This window comes from Chiloscyllium plagiosum, unplaced genomic scaffold, assembly GCF_037043375.1.
Source record: "Chiloscyllium plagiosum isolate Xiang-an unplaced genomic scaffold, Cpla_swu_hap1 HiC_scaffold_5, whole genome shotgun sequence".
NCBI classification, from domain to species: Eukaryota; Metazoa; Chordata; class Chondrichthyes; order Orectolobiformes; family Hemiscylliidae; genus Chiloscyllium; species Chiloscyllium plagiosum.
In genome coordinates, this window is record NW_028270143.1 from 52,969,289 (window position 1) to 52,989,809 (window position 20,521).

The 20,521-nt window shown below is 39.6% G+C and overlaps 1 protein-coding gene across 11 annotated transcripts in view; it reads left to right on the forward strand.

Annotated features, from left to right (window-relative positions):
- LOC122549861 (uncharacterized) overlaps positions 1 to 20,521 on the forward strand; it is a 73,638-nt gene that overhangs the window by 17,840 nt on the left and 35,277 nt on the right. For 9 of the 11 annotated variants that reach the window (XM_043690002.2, XM_043690003.2, XM_043690008.2 and 6 more), the window contains 5 exons: positions 1,471 to 1,498; positions 1,821 to 1,925; positions 4,467 to 4,603; positions 13,306 to 13,428; positions 19,432 to 19,498. In XM_043690002.2, coding sequence (XP_043545937.1) covers positions 1,471 to 1,498; positions 1,821 to 1,925; positions 4,467 to 4,603; positions 13,306 to 13,428; positions 19,432 to 19,498 — 460 coding nt within the window. The remainder of the gene's footprint in view (positions 1 to 1,470; positions 1,499 to 1,820; positions 1,926 to 4,466; positions 4,604 to 13,305; positions 13,429 to 19,431; positions 19,499 to 20,521) is intronic. The other 2 variants (XM_043690007.2, XM_087987165.1) reach the window with 1 other exon arrangement.

Here is a 20,521-nt window from a genome sequence, read left to right on the forward strand (position 1 = left end):
TCGTGTTGAAGAAACGTGCGTTAGTGCAGAACCAACTAAAAGAAAATCTAGTTCAATAGTAGATAAAAACAGGATCAAATCCATACAAGGCCACTTCCTATTTCTTCTACTTAAAGAGACACAATGAACAAAAGGTGAAATAGTTGTCAGTATTGAAAAAGACAAGTGGGACTATTGTTCCCTTGTATAATGACAATGTTCCTGATTTTGATTTGGAGATGCCGGTGTTGGACTGGGGTGTACAAAGTTAAAAATCGCACAACACCAGGTTATAGTCCAACAGGTTTAATTGGAAACTGCATGAATCCACGTAAGACTCTGTTAACTCATTTTTTTAGATTAGTGTCAGTCTAAACATTGTGGCACAGACAACAGCACACAGGGGGCTCACACCTTCAACATATTATATGGGCTGACACCAATTGTTAAAGTTAACCTGAGAATGTAACTTTTAAAAAATGTTTTGTGACTTACATATGAAAGAAGTGAAACTAACATGGTCATTCTAACAGATGAGAGACTTAGCAAACAATCAAAGTATTTTTCAATGTACAATTTCAGTTACATCACACTGTAAACTTTCTGCTATAAATTCTGTGTCCTACAATTGTGTCCTCCACAACTACCTGATGAAGGAGCAGCTCTCCGAAAGCTAGTGCTTCCAGTTAAACCTGTTGGACTATAACTTGATGTTGTGTGATTTTTAACTTTTGTTCCTGATTTTGACTTGCAGAGCTGGTGCTGGGGAATGTATGGAAATCAGATTGATAAGATTTTAAATGTGGAGCGTTGTGAACATAAATGTAGAGTTGGGTGACTTTGACATTTAGGAACATTTGTTGGTTAAAAATTAATGATTGAGAAAGATGAAAAGATCAAAGTAAGCTTCCTTTGGAGTTGGTGAATGCAATTTTGAAAGGTAGAGAAAACAAAATAGACATTGTCTATTGGAAATCAGGTCTGTGGGACATTAGAAAAGAGAGTTCGGAAGGTAGCCTGACTTTCTTTTGACAATTAATAGTATGCGATGAAGATGATGTGGAGTAATGGTGAAATGATTGATGTGGCATGGGCATCCAAGCTTTTGAAACATCAAATTTGGAACAATAGGAGCTTTTTAACGGGCTAGATGTGGTGGTACAGGCTGATCCGAAGCTTGGAGTTTGAAGAGGATTGGTGCTTTTTATTGAGGACCAGAAGATTATTGAAGAAAAATTAGGAAAAAGGGAGAACAGGAGTTGCACCACCACATTTCTCCAAACATCTCCACTCCCAATACAAGTTAATGACTTGTGTTCTTCTGAATTGGGTATGTTATGCATTATCTCCAGTCACTCATTCCTTCTATGATGCTGTCATCTGCACTTTAAGTAAGTTATGATGTATTTGTTTCGATTTACTTTGAAAATGAAGAAACTGACCATTATTTTCTTTTCTTGCTGCTGGGTCATTCTTGGCATGACATAACAGGTTGAACAAATTTTAAAAGAGACTATGGGTGAGTATTTTTCTGCTGTTAGACCATAAAATATTGTCATTTTAAGTTATTGATGAGACACAGTTTATTAATTAATAATGGTTGGATAAATATATGCCTGAATGTCGCACTATTTAATGGTGCACTTCAAAGTGTGACATGCCTAGGTAATCGTACATCTAAAGGCATACTGCAAGTTGGTAATGATGTGTAAACATATCTTCCCATTTTTGATACACTAGCTGTGGATAAACCAATTAAGTTAAATGTCTGCATGTAACAAGATATAGTTTTCACAATATATTGGTCAATTGCAATTTGTCATGAGTTTATGTTATGACAGGTAATAACACAAGCAACCCTACAATTCCTGCAATGAATATTGGTCCTGATACAAGAACATTTGATGATTACCTTTTGGCTTGGAATGCTGATGAGCCTTTAGTTGGTATGTATTTTGTCTGCAAGAATTGCAGAATAAATGATCAAAACTTACCACTGCAATTTAAAATGGGTAAAAACAGTTATGATTACCTCTCTGTGTCAGTTTTAACAATGCATCGCTGACTGTAAAGCACTTTAGGATATTCAGATTTTTTGAAATACATTATGCAACTTTTATCTAACGAAACTGGTACAAAACCCATTAAGTAGTCAATGCTAAAATAAAACAAAAGAGCAGTGGATACTCAAGATCTTAACCAAAAACAGATCTTATTGGAGAACCTCAGCAAGTCTGGCAGCAGTCGTGGAGCGAAAGCAGAGTTAATGTTTTGAATCCACTGGCCCAGAACAGTTCAGAAGAAGGGTCACTGGTCTTGAAACATAATCTCTGCTTTCTCTCTGCCAGACCTGTTGAGTTTCTCCAACAATTTCTGTTTTTGCAGCCGAAGTAAGTCAGTACTTTCACATGATGGTCAAAGACTAACTTTGATGCACAAAGCAAATAAAGTTTATGCCACTTCCTCTGAATCAATACTCTGTTTAGATTCTTATTCAATTTTTGTTTTTTTTTTAAATTTATAGAAAGAATTAAAGGGATATTCTGACTTTGTTGGAGGGAATTTTAGTGGCACAAAATTTTAAACATACTTGATTATTTAGAGCAATGGAGTCTTCATAGCACAGATGGAGGCCATTTAGCACACTGAGCCCATACTATCTTTGTTGAGCAAACCAATCAGTCACATTCCCCTACTTTTTCCTAGAGGCCTGATAGTTTATTTCCTTCAAGTGCCCATCAATTTCCTTTTGAAATCACTGATCATCTCCACCATTCCTAGAGATAGCATGTTCCATGTCATTACCACTCACTGTATAAAAACATTTTACTCACACTCTCTTGTGGCTCTTGCTGGAAATTTTATGTCTGTGTACCCTAGTCCCTCTGAAATCACTTAAAGCGAACAGTTTTCTTTGTCTACTTTATCTGTACCCTTCCAACTGCCTCTGAGTATAAATCACATTCTTTATATCGAATAGGATCCACTCCACCTCTTAGTGGCTGCTTATGAACCAATCTGTTCTTCTACACTATGTTTACCAAACTTAGTTTCTTTCTCATTTGCCCCACCAACTTACAGTACTATACACTGGGGAGGCATTGGTCCAGTGTTATTATCGCTGGACTGCTAATCCAGATAATGTTTGAGAGACTCAGGTTTGAATGCTGCCACAGCAGATGGTGGAATTTGAATTCAATAAAAACCTGAAGTTAGGAGTAATAATAACCATGATACCATTGCCGATTGTTGGAAATACCCATCTAGTTCACTAATATCGTTTAGGGAAGGAAACTCCGATCCTCACCCGGCTGACCTACATATGACTCCAGATCCACAGCAATATAGTTGACTCTTAATTATTCTCTGGGCAATTAGAGATAGGCCAGTGATGCCCTCATCCCATGAATGAATTTTAAAAACAGTTAGCTTGGATTTTGCTTGAAGAATTCGTATACCTTTCTGTTTTACAATATTTCCTGCCTTCTTTGTCAGGTAAAGAGCCTCATTTTATTCTTCTCCTTTTCCCTCTCATTAGAATATGTGTAACCTAGAGAACCTCTTACTTAAAGATCATCCGTTGTCCTGTTTTAGTTCTGTTAAACTTTTTAAATTTTCTAAATAAAAACAGAAAATGCTGGAAACATTCTGGTCAGAAAATATTGGCAGTGAGAAAAGGTGTCATTGTTTCAGATTGATGAGCCTTAGAACCTAGATTCCTTCTCATCTGATTCCAACAAATAAGGTCTGCTATAAATTGTTTCTTGCTCTTCTCTGTTTCTAACCTAAATCACATGATACGAAAATCACTCTTACCCCAAGTGTCCCTCCTTGGATTCACAGCATTCACCTCATTCCCCAGTACTGTAGTCAGCAATGCATCTTTCCTTGTAGAACCAAGAAAATATTGGCCAAGGATGTTCTCCTAAACACATTTCAGAAATGCTTCCTCCTCTATTTTTCTCCTTTTTTGATTTAGCATTGTCCCAAATGATATCTTGATAATTAATTTCCTGCCAAATTATAGTTTTATGTCTCTCTCTGTCTTTTTGAAGATCTACAGAATACACCTAGTCAGGTAATCAAACCTTTCTTCTCAATTTCACTGAAATGGACTCTACATCTCCCCCTTAAGGAATTCTCTCATTCGAGAACTGCAATATCTTTCATAATCCATATTATTTCCCGCTCTTCCATTTTTTTCCCTTCCCTGTAGCTTTCTGAACGTGTTATATTTGCAAATGTTAATCACATACTTCTCACGATTTTTAAGCCATGTTTCTGCTATTCGCCTCCTACCTCTTCTTCCCCCCCCCCCCCACTCCCCCCCCATCCCACCCCTCCCCCCCCATCCCACCCTGGGTTTCCTTCAGCAGTTGTGTTAACAATGAATAAGTTGTGTGTAAGATATGTCTTTCTCTTTGAAATGAAATGGTATTTGTATTTATGAATGCTTCATGAAATGTTGCTGTGATGTGTCTATTCAGGTCTCAATTATGTGATTGAATACCAGCGGGATGGGGGAAGAGACCCAATGTATGAATGCACACTATGTGACTTCACAGGTTACCTGCGCATATTTGTTTCACACCTTGGTGGTATCAAGCACAGAATGAATTACATGGTGAGTATATGAATAAATCGGAATGTCTTTTATGTGCTCTTTCTTGGGAGATGGGAGGAATTGACAAGAAATTAAATGAGCCAAAATACAAGGGAAACAAAAGGAGAGTAAGGGGTAAATTTACTTGAAAAGGGGATATAAATGATCAGGGAGTAACTAGCTATGGAGCAGGTGTGGACAAAGATTATTTAAAAGGAAATTACAAGACACAATTTAAAATTGCTTAACCATTGATACATGGTTGCAAACAATACCAAATACAACAAGGAAACGAGAGGCAATGTTAGCTTGCTAGGAACAAAATAAGGTGATTCATATTGAGCCTTGAGTACAAAAAATTAATACTGTGATTCATATTTTTAAAGCAGATAGGGAAATTTACGAATTGAAGATAGCTGTATTTGGACAAGAAAAGATTGATGTAACCATTAGAAAGATTAAAAATAATATACACATGGGTTGGGACAAAAGATGAAAACTGGTCACGCTAATGAGAGTTGTTTACAGATCATCTCATGGTAGAAGGAAGGTGGAGGAAGAAATATGAATTATTGAATTGCAGATGTGCATTTAAAAACAACACAGTGATCCTTGGTGATTTCAACTATTCTGAAATTAATTGGCCAGAAGAGGGCTAGAAATGAATGAAATTCCTAAAGTGAGCATTTAAAAGATGGGGAATTGGAACCAAGTTTTGCATCTTGGGAGAACTTCGCTATGGCTTACAGTTGGACACTAAATTCAGTTTCTAAACTGAGGAAAGTAGGTCATTGATAATCTTTGTTATTTCTGAAGTGCATCTCCCTAGACGATCTGTGCTTTAATTCCAAATTAATTTCAATTCTGCTGCCCTGTTATGGGAATATAAACACTGGTGGCAACTTGGTTGAGTGGTAGACTCAAAACTTCATTGAAGGTTGTGGATTTAGATTTTTTTCCAGGACTTGAGCACATGATCCCAGTCCAGATTAACTGGGGAACCCAACAAAACTGGAGTCTGTCGAAATCGGGGAGAAGATCTTTTGTTGAAGTCGCATCAAACACAATGGAAAGTAATGGTTTTTGGTGGCCAATCATCTCAACTCCAGGATATGGCAGCAGGGGTTTCTCAGGATATAGTGTACTAGGCCCAACCATTGTCAGTTGCTTAATCAATAACCTTGCATACACCACAAGGTTAGAAGTGGGTATTTTCACTGGTTGTACTGGGTTCAGTTCCATTTGTAGTTCCTCAATTACAAAAGCAGTTTGTGCTTTGTTACACCAACACCTGGAAGTATTCAGGATAAAGCTGTTAATTGCAAGTCATGTGTACACCACACAAACGTCAGGCAATCATCTTCAACAAGAGAGAACGAAGGATGTTCCTTTGAGATTCAATGGCTTTACCATCGCTGAATCTGCACTGTCAACATCCTGAGGTTTACCATTAATCGCAAGGTAAATAAATACTATGGCTGCAAGAGCAGGTCAGAGGCTGGGGAATTGCATAATGAGTAACTCGCTACCTGGCTTGTCAAAGCTTCTCCACCATCTCTAAAGCACAAGTCAGGATTATGATTAATATATTGTCCACTTGCATTCATAGAACATTACAGTGCAATAAAAGCCCTCAATGTTGTACCGATCTGTGGAACCAATCTGAAGTCCATCTAACCTATACTATTTCATTTTCATCCATATGTTTATCCAATGACCACTGAAATGCCCTTAAAGTTGGCGAGTCTACTATTGTTGCTGGCAGGGTGTTCCATGCCTCTACTACTTCTGAGTAAAGTAACTACCTCTGACATCTGTCCTATATTTATCACCCCTCAATTTAAAGCCATATCCCCTCGTGCTAGCCATCGCCATCTGAGGAAAAAGGCTCTCACTGTCCACCCCATCTAACCCTCTGATTATCTTATATGTCTCTATTAAGTCGCCTTTCAACCTTCTTCTCTCCAACAAAAACAGCCTCAAATCCCTCAGGCTTTCCTCATAAGACCTTCCCTCCATACCAGGCAACATCCTAGTAAATCTTCTGTGAACCCTTTCCAAAGCTTCCACATCCTTCCTATAATGCAGTGACCAGAACTGTATGCAATACTCTAAATGCGGCAACACCAGAGTTTGTACAGCTGCAACATGACCTCATGGCTCCAAAACTCAGTCCCTCTACCAATAAAAGCTAACACACCGTATGCCTTCTTAACAACTCTGTGGCAACTTTCGTGGACCTGTGTGCGTGGACACAGAGATCTGTCTGCTCATCTGCACTACCAAGAATCTTACCATTAACCCAGTATTGTTTATTCCTGTTGCTCCTTCCAAAGTGAATCTCCTCACACTTTTCTGCATTAAACTCCGTTTGCCACCTCTCAGCCCAACTCTGCAGCTTACCTATGTCCCTCTGTAACCTGCAACATCCTTCAGCACTATCCACCACTCCACTGACCTTTGCATCATTTGTAAATTTACTAACCCATCCTTCTACGCCCTCATCCAGGTCATTTATAAAAATGACAAACAGCGGTGGCCCCAAACCAGATCCTTGCGATACACCACTAGTAACTGAACTCCAAGATGACCATTTCCCATCAACCACTACTCTCTGTCCTCTTTCAGCTAACCAATTTCTGATCCGAACCGCTAAATCACCCTCAATCCAATGTTTCCATATTTTGTGCAATGATCTACCGTGGGTAGCCTTATTAGATATCTTACTGAAATCCATGTATACCACATCAATCGCTTTACCCTCATCCACCTGTTTGGTCATCTTCTCAAAGGACTCAATAAGGTTTGTGAGGCATAATCTACCCTTCACAAAACCGTGTGGACTATCTCTAATCAACGTATTCCTTTCTAGATGATTATAAATCCTATCTCTTATAACCTTTTCCAACAGTTTACCCACAACTGAAGTAAGGTTCACTGGTCTTTAATTACTAGGGTTGTCTCTACTCCCCTTCTTGAACAAGAGGACACCATTTGCTATCCTCCAGTCTTCTGGCACTATTCCTGTAGACAATGACAATGTGAAGATCAAAGCCAAAGGCTCTGCAATCTCCTCCCTGGCTTCCCAAAGAATCCTAGGATAAATCCCATCCGGCCTAGGGGATTTAACAATTTTCACACTTTCCAGAATTGCTAACACCTCCTCCTTGTGAACCTCAATCCCATCTAATAGCCTGTATCTCCGTATTCTCCTCGAAAACATTGTCTTTTTCCAGTGTGAATACTAACAAAAAATATTCATTTAACGCTACCCCTAAATCCTCGGACTCTTCGGAAGAACATCTAACTCCTGTCCTTGATTGACCCTAATCTTACTCTCGTTATACTTTTATTTCTGATATGCCTATAGAAAGCTTTAGGGTTTTCCTTGATCCCAAATGCCAACAACGTATCATGTCCTCTCCTGGCTCTTCTTAGCTCTCTCTTTAAGTCTTTCCTGGCTAACTTGTAACTCTCAAGTGCCCTAACTAAGCCTTCACATCTCATCCTAACAAAAGCCTTCTGCTTCCTTTTGACAAAAGATTCCACTTCTTTAGTTAGCCACAGCTCCCTTGCTTGACCACTTCCTCCTTGCCTGACAGGTACTTACTTACCAAGGGCACTCAGTAATTGTTTCTTGAATAAGCTCCACATTTGTATTGTGCCCATCCTATGCATCCTAAATCTTGCCTAATTGCATCATAATTGCCTTTCCATCAGCTATACCTCTTGCCTTGCGGTATATACCTATCCCTTTCCATTGCTAAAGTAAACATAACTGAATTGTGATCACTATCACCAAAGTGCTCACCTCCCTCCAAATCTAACACCTGGCCAGGTTCATTACCCAGTACCAAATCTAATGGGGCCTCGTCCCTTGTTGGTCTATCTATATACTGTGTCATGAAACTCTCCTGCACCTGTTGGACAAACACTGACCCATATAAAGTACTCGAACTATAGTATTTCCAGTCAGTATTTGGAAAGTTAAAGATCCCCCATAACAACTCCCTGTTACTCTTGCTCCTATCCAGAAAAATCTTTTGCTATCATATCCTCTACATCTCTGTAACTATTTGGAGGCCTCTAGAAGACTCCCAAGAGGGGGAAATTCTCCTGCATCTAAACACAACCATTTACTACCTCAGTATACAAGTCCTCAAACGTCCTTTCTGCCACCATAATACTGTCCTTGACTAACAATGCCACACCTCCCCCTCTTTTATCATCTTCTCTGTTCTTAGTGAAACATCTAAAATCCCAGAGCCAGTAACAACCATTCCTATCCCTCCGCTACCATTTCTCCAAAATGGCCACAGCATTGAATTCCCAGGTACTAACCCATGCTGTAAGTTCACCCGCCTTATTCTGGATGGTCCTGGCATTAAAGTAGACATACTTCAACCCATCTTCCTGCTTGCCAGTGCACTGTTGCGACCATGAAACCTCATTTCTGACCTTACTACTCCCAACCTCCTGAACACTGGAACTACAATTTAGGTTCGTATCCCCCTGATGAATTAGTTTAAATCCTCCCAAAGAGTATTAGCAAATTCTCCCCCTCCCCCAGGACATTGATACCCCTCTGGTTCGGGTGTAAACCAACCTGTAAATCTTTCTCTCTCACTCTTTCTCTCTCACTCACTAGCATGGGTAACAAACCACAGATAGCAACTTTGTTTGTTGTAGACCTAAGTTTCCACCCTTGATTCTTGTATTTCTGCCTTAAATCCCCATCCCTTTTCCTACCTATGTGGTTCATGCCTATATGGACCACAACTTGGGGCTTCTCCCCCTCCCCCTCAAGGATCCCAAAATCACGATCCAATACATCACGGACCTGGAGGCAGCACACCAAACATGAGTCTCTCCCGTTCCCGCAGCACCTCCATCGGAGTTCCCAAAGTGTAATTCTATGCTCCTCTCCCCCTTCCCTTCTGAGCAACAGGGACAGACTCTGTGCCAGAGACCTGTACCCCTTGGCATACCCCTAGTAAGTTTCTGCCCACTCCATCCACTTCCAACAGTATCCAAAATGGTATCCTTGATATTAAGGGGAATGGTCACAGGGGATCCCTGCTCTGTCTGCCAGTTCCCTTTCCGTCCCCTGACTGTATCCATCTGCCTTTTTCTTGACTTCAGGTGTGACTACTCCCTCTCTGTAACTTCTCTCAATAACCCCCTCTGCCTTCCAAATGATCCGAGGTCCACCCAGCTCTAGCTCCAGTTCTCTAAAACGGTTTTCAAGGAGTTGGAGTTGGGTGCTCTTCCTGCAGATGAAGTCAGCAGGGACACCAATGGTGACCTTACCTCCCACATTCTGCAGGAGGAATATTCAATTGCTCTAACCTCCATTCCCACTATTCTAAATTCCCAAATAGACTATTGGAAAAAAAAGAATAAAAAACTAGTTACCTTAGCAATCTGGCTCACAGAACTCTTTTATCTCCCCAGCAGTCTCCTGTCGTCACTCCCGCTCTTCCTGCCGCTAAACAAACATGAGTGCAGCTCCAACAATACTTGATAACATTCAATACAATGTAGGCAACTTCACCTGTACATCTTATTTTTTCCAGCTGTTTTTTTTTTACCATTTATGTGCTCTCTGTACCATCTATAAGAAGATTGCAATAATTTGAGATGGCTCCTTCACCACCATGTTGCAAACCCATGACCTCATCACATGGATGAAGAAGGGCGGCAGATGCATGGAAGCTCAAACATCTACAAGTTTCCCTTCAAAACACACACCATCCTGATTTTGAACTATATCACTTTTTCTTCACTGCTCATCAAAATTCTAGAACTCCCTTCCTGATTGCACAGAGGGTATACCTGTGCCCACACAGAGTACAACAACACAAGACGGCAGCTTACCCACATTTTAGAGATGTTAGGAATAAGAAATAAATGCTGGCCAGGTCAGTGACTTTCTCCGCTCACAAATGCAAATTTTAAAAAATCTAATGCTGCATTGTTAGAGTGAATTTTTCAAATGATGCATTAAGGAACTACATAGCAGTTAATATAATGCAAAATTTAGTTATTTGGAGCACTCAGGAATGAAAAACTCTTATTAGAATCAAGTTCTTTCTCCATTTCTTTCCCATGATGACACTGCTTTTTGTTGGATCTTCACCAAAACTACTTATGTGGATTTTATGTTTGTGATACTATTTGATGGTGTGAATTCCATTGGCATAATGTCCTTGCCAAAGAAAAGGTGCACCTTTGTTGAATAGCCAACAGCCAGTTGGTCATGTCTCCCAAATGGAAAGCTCCTGACCTCTGTTGTGCACTCTGCTTGATTTATTGAAATTAGTCACTGGGCCAACATTCTCAGCTCCTGATAGTTGTCTTGTAACATCTGCTAATGTTTTCAGGCTGGAAATGAATTTGGGTTGTTATTATCCTGCTGTTGTTTGAAGCTCAAATGTTTTAGGTGAGATCCCTAAAAGCTGTTGAAGAGGAAGGATGAAAGGAGAAAACAGAATAGGGTGCGGAGATGGAGATGATGTACAATTTTTGTGCTGGGTTCTCTGATAACCGGAAAATGATGTTGTGAAGACTTTAACCATTTCGATTCTAGCATGTTTGTGGACAAATGGATTTATTTTAAGTTCTGTGATGATAACTGGATTGGAATTTTTTTGAAAAGGCACATTGGAACTTGTCCTAACCAGGCATTTCTTGGAAACCATATGTATTCAACGATGTCTTTCGTGAATAGTGTTTTGAAGGCAGTTGAAGTTTTTTGTTTCAGTTGGGGAAGCCCGCTGAACAAAAATTGCTTGCTCTTTTGTTCTGTTTTTTTTTGTGAAACCTGATTGTCTTCTGGAAGACTTTGAGGTAGTGTGTTTCCTGAGCGAGCTGCATCTGCCAAGATCCCAGAGTCATGTGATCTGTGTGTGTCAGAACATCTAATTGACAGCCGTCTGAACACTGCACACCACATCCTTTCATTTCTCTTCAAAATCAAACCATTATGGGTCAATAATGCTTTTATTCCTCAGGGTAATTTGACAAGTTGGATATAAATTGACTTCGTAACAGGAGACAAAGTGTGCTGGTAGAAGACCACAGTGTGGCACTGTGGAACAGAGGTTGGCACTGCTGCTTCACAGCATCAGGAACCTCGGTTCAATTCCAGACTCAGGTGACTGTCTTTGTAGAGTTTAGACTCTTTCCTCGTGTCTGCATGGGTTTTCTCCCACTGTCCAAAGATGTGCAGGTTAGGTGGATTGGCCATACTAAAATGCTCCACAGTGTCCAGGGACAATCAAGGTAGGTGGATTTAGCCATGGTAAATCAGGGATATGGGGTAAGAGTGGCGGGTGGGGTGCTGTTTGGAGGATGAGTGCAGACACGATGGGCCAAATGACCCCTCTCTGCACTTTAGGGATTATAAGACTTTGTTTGTGTGACGAAAGACCAGGGTTCTGTGGTATACCACAGGGATCAGTGCTGCATCCCTTAGTGTTCGTGATGTGTATAAATGATGTGGATAAGAATGTTTTTTGAGGAGGGGGTGTGGGTTTGCAATAATTAAGTTTGTATATGACATAAAGCTTGATGGTGAGAAAGGTCATATTGACGGATAGGTCAGATGGGCTCATAAGTGGAATTTAACTCTGAGAAGCGTAAGATGATGCACTTGAAAGAAGTTACAAGGTAACGCAGTACTCAGTGAATTGCAGAATGCTAGGACTTTCTGAAGAACTGCAGTTCTGAGGAAGGATCACTGGACTTGAAACGTTAATTGTTTTCTCTTAACAGGTGCCAATAGATCTGCGTTTTTCCAGCAATTTCTGTTTTTGTTTCTGGTCTCCAGTGTACACAGTCCTTTGTTTTATTTTGGAATTATGTTGGAACTGGACAGAACTTCGATTTGACAAGAGGTGGAGTACTATCTACTGGTCACTATAGGAAGGGTGCGATTGCACTGATGATGGTGCAGATGAGACTTGTGCAAATTTAGTGTAGTTTTGGTGATATAAACTCGATGAGCCATTATACTACATGATTCTATGACAGTGCAGAATTTTGCAAATTGACTTTTGGCATGCCGGTTCATAAAAAGCTGATTTGAGGTAGTAGGATGGAGCTCTGTTCTGTCATAAAGCAGTGCAATAGTGTAGGTGTGAGCACGACATTTTTCTGGTGAATAATTGTTGCAAGCGCGTTCTCAATTTGCCATGCAATGGAGTTATGGAACCCTCTGAACTTAATGGGTAGTTCCCTCCTTACCACATCACTGTTATTTTTATTTGTATGCTGCAAAATGTATCTTTTCATTTTCCAACATCTGTGATTAATAGTATTTTAACATGAATACTGTCACCAGCCTGAATTAATTGTTGCACTTAAGAAAATAAATTATTTCAAACAAACTAACACATAAATTTATAAGCAATAAATGTTGCAGACACTTGAAATCTGAAATAGAAGCAGAGAATGCAAATACTGCCTAATCCGATGATTTGTTTCAAACTGAGAGTAATGGAGTTAATATTTCATATTGACTCTTCATTTAAAACTGTGTAATGAAACATCATTATCCCTACACTGTTCAACTCTGTTTCTCTTTGCCGGCTGTTACCTGACCTGCTCAGTATTTCCAGGATTCTCTGCAGTTTATTTTGAAAACATTTCAATTGCATTCTATGCTAAGGGTAATTTTATCAGAATTAGACAACTTCCTTCAAGTTTCTTATTTTTTTTAGTCAAGAGAATATCCAGAGATGGTGAAGTGGGATGCAACTAAATTAAAGCAAGAGGAGTTAAGCCTTATTGTTAAAGAAAGAGCTGCTATTATTGAGAAATTGGAAGGAAGGAGGAGCATAAAGGTAAGTTACAACAGAACATTTCAATGGTAGAGGCATACTAACAGAATTTAACGTTTTTTTAAACTTAGTGCATTTGTTTAAACTTAGTGCAGTGTGTTTTTATTTAGTTTTAATTTTAAAATAAGTTTTTACTCATAAGTGATCAGGCAAAATTACATGAATGGATCTTTATTCAATCTGTCAATTGTGCTTCAGTGGATTTGATAATGATGTCACTGATTGGTAATTGTGGGACCCAGGTTAATGGTCTGGAAAAATTGATTCAAATTCCACAAAGTAGCTGATGGAATTTAAATAAACTGAATAAAAATCTGGAAAACAAAGCTAACTTAGTTATGGTGATCATCAATTGTCATTAAAACCCATCAGGCCTTTGTGTGGAACTGCAGAAAGTGGGGGAGATTCTAAACGAGTATTTTGCATCAGTATTTACTGTGGAAAAGCATATGGAAGATATGGAATGTAGGGAAATAGATGGTGACACCTTGAAAAATGTCCATATAATACAGGAGGAAGTGCTGGATGTCTTGAAATGGATAAAGGTGGATAAATCCCCAGGACCTGATCAGGTGTACCCGAGAACTCTGTGGGAAGCTAGAGAAGTGATTGCTGGGCCTCTTGCTGAGATATTTGTATCATTGATAGTCACAGGTGAGGTGCCAGAAGACTGGAGGTTGGCTAACGTAGCACCAATGTTTAAGAAGGGTGAAAAGGACAAAGCACATAGATATAGAATGTTGGGAAATAGATGGTGACATCTTGCAAAATGTCCATATTACAGAGGAGGAAGTGCTGGATGTCTTGAAATGCATAAAAGTGGATAAATCCCCAGGACCTAATCAGGTGTACCCGAGAACTCTGTGGGAAGCTAGAGAAGTGATTGCTGGGCCTCTTACTGAGATATTTGTATCATCGATAGTGTCAGATGAGGTGCCGGAAGACTGGAGGTTGCCTAACGTGGTGCCACTGTTTAAGAAGGGTGGTAGGGACAAGCCAGGGAACCATAGACCAGTGAGCCTGATGCCTGCGTTGTGCAAGTTGTTGGAGAGAATCCTGAGGGACAGGATGTACATGTATTTGGAAAGGAAAGGACTGATTAGAGATAGTCAACATGGCTTTGTGCGTGGGAAATCACCCCTCGCAAACTTAATTGAGTTTTTCGAAGGAGTAACAAAAAGGATTGATGAGGGCAGAGTGGTAGATGTGATCTATATGGACTCAGTAAGGCATTCGACAAGGTTCCCCGTGGGAGACTGGTTAGCAAAGTTAGATCTCACAGAATACAGGGAGAACAAGCCATTTGGATACAGAACTGGCTCAAAGATAGAAGACAGATGTGGTGGGGGAGGGTTGTTTTTCAGACTGGAGGTCTGTGACCAGTGAAGTGCCACAAGGATTTCTGCTGGGTCCTCTACTTTTCGTCATTTACATAAATGATTTGGATGCGAGCATAAGAGATACAGTTAGTAAGTTTGCAGATGACACCAAAGTTGGAGGTGTAGTGGACAAAGAAGAAGGTTGCCTCAGATTAAAACAGGATCTTGATCAGATGGGCCAATGGGCTGAGAAGTGGCAGATGGAGTTTAATTCAGATAAATGCGAGGTGCTGCATTTTGGGAAAGCAAATCTGAGTGGGACTTATACACTTAATGGTAAGGTCCGAGGGAGTGTTGCTGAACAAAGAGACCTTGGAGTGCAGGTTCTTAGTTCCTTGAAAGTGGAGTTGCAGGTAGATAGGATAGTGAAGAAGGCGTTTGGTATGCTTTCCTTTATTGGTGAAAGTATTGAGTACAGGAGTTGCCAGGGTTGGAGAATCTGAGCCATAGGGAGAGGCTGAACAGATTGTGGCTGTTTTCCCTGGAGCATCGGAGGCTGAGGGGTGACTGTAGAGGTTTACAAAATTATGAGGGGCATGGATAGGATAAATAGCCAAAATCTTTTCCCTGTGGTGAGGGAGTCTAGAACTAGAAGGCATAGGTTTTGGGTGCGAGGGGAAGGATATAAGAGAGACCTCCGGGGCAACTTTTTCACACAGAGGGTGGTACATGTATGGAATGAGCTGCCAGAGGAAGTGGTGGAGGCTGGTACAATTGCAACATTTAAAAGGCGTTTGGATGGGTATATGAATAGGAAGGGTTTGGAGGGTTATGGGCCCATGTGCTGGCAGGTGGGACTAGATTGGGTTGGGATATCTGGTCGGCATGGACGGGTTGGACCGAAGGGACTGTTTCCATGCTGTACATCTCGATGACTCTAATTTCTATAATGTCTTTGAGTATAGGAACTCTGCCATAGTTATTGTGTCTGGATCATTGGACTCTACTTTTGCAGCAGTATGGTTGACTCTCAACTCCATCTTAATGAGAAAGTCACTTTATTTTAATAGCAGTTAGACTCCTAGAGATGTACAGCATGGAAGTAAACACTTTGGTCCAACTCGCCCATGTTTACCAGATATCCCAATCTAATCTAGTTCCATTTGCCACCACTAGGTCCATATCCCTTTTAAACCCTTGCGATTCATCCAGATGCCTTTTAAATGCTATAATTGTACCAGCCTCCACTATTTCCTCCGGCAGCACGTTTCAAACACACACCACCCCCTGCGTGAAAATGTTGCCCCTTAAGTCCCTTTTATATCTTTACCCTCTCACCCTAAACCTATGCCCTCTAGTTCTGGACTTCCCCACCTGAGGGAAAAGACCTGATCTATTTTTCCTATCCATGTCCCTCATAATGTCATAAACGTTTATAAGGTCAATCCTCAGCCTCTGACTCTCCAGGGAAAATAGCCCCAGCTTATTCAGCCCCTTCCCTTAGCTCAAATGCTCCAACCCTGGCAACATCCTTGTAAATCTTTTCTGAACCCTTTCAAGTTTCACAACATCCTTCTGATAGGAAGGAGACCAGAATTGCCCACAATATTCCAACATTGGCCTAACCAATGTCCTGTACAACCGCAACATGATCTCCCAACTCCTGTACTGATCGAGTAGACTTGAAGGGCCAAGTGGCCTACTCGTGCTCCATGTTTGTAAAGTTCTGTCATTATATAGAAGTGCCAGTTTGGAAGGCTCAAGTCTGCCATCAATTGCCTGATACAGTTGCAAAAAAGTACAAAGAGCTTGGCATTTTCCAGGGCACTAGATTGTTGCATCTTCATTGACATTCTACTCAAAATGGAACTTCTCCACTTGCGCACTTTGGCTGTAATAACTCACTCTGTTTACTTTGGTAGCACCTTCTCCCTTGAGCAGAACAAGAGTTACATTATCATGGAAGCATTTACTCAAGTTACCAGTCTACTCCATATCTGAATTACATTTCTGTATTCCCTACCCAACAGATCATCTTACTATCACATGGTACTACTACCCCAAGACTGGCATAGAAAATAGCAGCCTTCACCATCTTCTAAGAAGAGCCAGGGCAAAATAAATAAAATCTTGCCAGTGCAAAAAGCAACCCTTTCAAGAACCAATGAAAAAGATTGCAGGAATACAGTGTTTACAAAACATCAGATGTAATCAGGTTTGTGTGTATTCTGGAACAACCAAGATTATGATTCAAAACAGAATAAAACCAGATGACACACCTTCATTGCTATTTCAAAAGAATTTGTACCAAGACATTTGCAATCTATTTTTCCCACTTCACTTGGAGGTTAAAAACATACCAGGGGCCAGTCAAACAGATGTTTGAAAAGTTCAACTATCATCTAACATTGGCCTGCAAAGTCTGAGAGTTTAGAGGAAAAAAAAATACAATTTTCATGCACTTAGCAAAAGCATACCTGTTCCAGTAAGTTGCCAAAAGGAAATGAAGAGTACTTGAACATACCGATTTTTGTTCTTTTACATCTAACCAGTAATGCATAAGGACCTGTTCAAAACATTTGCTCATGGCAAATAGGTATCATTGGCTACAGCAGCATTTGCTGCACACTCTGAATTACTCCTTAATCTGAATGGTTTGGAAGGACCTTTTCAGAGGGCAATTGACAGTCAACCAACCTTTGGGTCTGGAGTTACATGTAGACCAGGTCAGGCAAGGATGGCAGATTCCCTTCCCTAAAGGGCATTAATGACTTAAATAGGCTTTTACAATATTCAACAATGGTTACCTGGTCGCCATTAGGCTAGCTTTAAATTCCAGACTTTTGCTGACTTCAAATTTTTGCCATTTTCCATGATGGAGTTTGAACCCATATTCCCAAAGCATTAGCCTTGGTTTCTGGATTCGAGTCCAGCAACAATATCACCATGTCACCATCTCTCCCTTATTGTTGCATGAAAGATTAGGATTCAAGCCTTAACAAAGTGGCATTTTTGATTCATAGGAACTAGACTTTCAGTTGGAAACAAAGCTGACCTTGCTGGTGATACCTGTATTCTGTTAAATAGCAAAAAATAAATCTCCTGAATGGTGCAGTTTTTGGTTGCATTATTTATGATCTATTTGATTAAAAATGTGTTTCGTAAATTGTGGTCCCAAACTAAACAAGTCTAAATTTTTACTCCTTCTCTACTACTTGCAGAATTCTGAATTTAATCTGAAAATTGTTGCAAATAGATCACCACATTTTGATTAATTCAGTATGCACCAGATTGCTAGTAGGTCAGAACTAAGTTTTCCATATTCTGTGGGGACTTCTGAGGCCATTGAGGATGGGAAAAGTCAGGATGTGATTAGCATTTGCAGGACCTTCAACCAGTTGCGCAGCTTAGAGAGAATGTTGGTTCAGAGTAGGTCGTTTCTAGACATACGAACATTAATTCTTTAATTTTAATTGTATTGAACAACTGTATGTGAAAATAGATTTTCTAACACTACCATCTCTTTCAAAAGCACATTTTAATTGAGTTATGTATTCATGCTTTCTTTTTACTGTCTGTTGTCTGTGGCCTTGTAATTTAAGGAATTCTCTTTTTGGAGCAAATCTTTCTTACTGTGTCAGTTTCAAGCCACCAGCTAAATATTGTAAGATGCATTGTGAAGGCAATGGAGTAATTTTTAAACTTGTGTAGTTGGTGAGTGAATTGAATGACCGAGTATAAAAGGCTGCTTTCCTGTAAGCCTTTATTCAGAGACCTAAAATTTAAATTCAGTCATGTGCAGACTTTATTTTTCAGTTTGGGGGTTTGTTATGTAATATGAATTAAGTTTTCCCCAGCATCTTAGTTTTGTTTTGTTCCAGCCTACTCACGTGCTCCTCACTTGACTTTCCTGAGCTTGTTCATTTGTGCAACATTATATTTGCCTCAAGAATCTATGACCTCACAGACTATAGTCTCAGCAGATCATAGGATAGTTCTCTCCATATAATTTGGTGGTTTTAATCTGAAGGTCACCACACCTCAGGTGAGGAGAGTGATTGAGAAGGGGAGCCCTTTATTGTACCCTCAGCTGGTATGGAAATTGAATCCATGCTGTTTTACACTCTGCATTGCAAACCAGCCATCCAATTAATTGAACTGACTGACCTCCTGGTTTAATGGACTGTATTATTCAAATAATTAGCTTGCTTCATGTCCACTATTTGTCAAAGTGATCCCATAACTACATTTTTGAAATGCAGAGTTGCTAGATATTAGAACATTTGTTTTAGTGGACAAGTTAACACCACAGGATTATTGTGCATTGTAAGCATTCTTACTCTTTGTCTTTTATTTTTCTGAGTTATTTACAGAGCAATAGAAATATTTTTAATTAGTAATGACAAACTAAATGATCAGTCTGTTTTTATTAAACAAATGTAATTCTGAAGCAGTTCTGAAATGCATATTTCAATATTTTCAGTATAGGGCAATATTTGAGTTTTAATACGTTAGAAACTAAGTGCTGCTACAATATGATCAATAATGGCATTTTCCAATAATTGTTGGAAAACAAATTTCATCAGCTAGTTTTCTTAGTTGCAGCACATGGAAACTATACATAATGAAAATAAAATATGCAATGGGTTGTTTGTTTTGTGATACCTATTAATATTATGAATTATAGGTGATCAGAGGACAGGATCCACCCAGCACGATTAGCGTAGTTAAAAGGGTTCCACTTCCAAGCAATGGTATGTATGCATTATCATCATTTATATTCCAAATTTAAATTTAACAGCTGGTAAAACATTTAAAGTATATCTTCACCGGTAATTTGATGAATTCTGTGGGATGCTCCAGTAAGTATCCCGTAAGAATTTGAATAGATGCTTTAGTGAACTAAAACCATTTGTCTTTGAATTGAATCTGAATTTTCCAATGGATATAATGTGTGCTTTTTCTTTTATGGTAAACAAAAGCTTGCATTTGTAACAAATAGTCACAGAGCAGTGCCTACTTCTAGGAATCTGCTGCACACTCCATTCCAGTTCTGTCACAATGAAGTGATTAATTTGTTGCTTCAAATTATTATGGACTAGGTCAGACCACTCCAAACATTCTTGAGTAGGCTGTCCAGACCATAACTTTGCAAAATAATTTTACTTTACCGTTTAATTCATTCTTTAATCATCTCTTCGGATTAAAAAGAACCTAGAATAACAGAACAAATGAAATATCTTTGGTTGGAACTTGTTTTCATATTTATGTAGGAATTGATTTCACAGTTTTGTCATCGTTTACAAATGCAAACTAGTTGTGCTTCAATATTTAAATGATCTGAATGTAAGTCGTGTTACCTTATTCATACATCAAAGCACAAAGAAAATTAACAGCCCAGGAGCAGGCCCTGCAGCCCTCCAAGCCTGAACCAATCCAAATCTACTGTCTAAACCTGTCACCCAATTCCTAAGCATTTGTATCCCTCTGCTCCCCACTTATTCATGCATTTGTCCAGACTCATCTTAAATGAATCTACTGTGCCTGCCTCTACCACCTCTGCTGGCAACGAGTTCCAGACACCCACCACCCTCTGTGTAAAGTACTTGCTGCGTGTATCCCCCTTCAACTTTTCACCTCTCACCTTGAAAGCGTGACCTCTTGTTATTGAATGTTTTACCTTACCATTGTTTTCCTCAGCTATATACTGCAACTGAACAAATTTGTCAGTAGCATGTAATTATTTCTTGCAACATCAACCAATTTGGTTTTCTCTT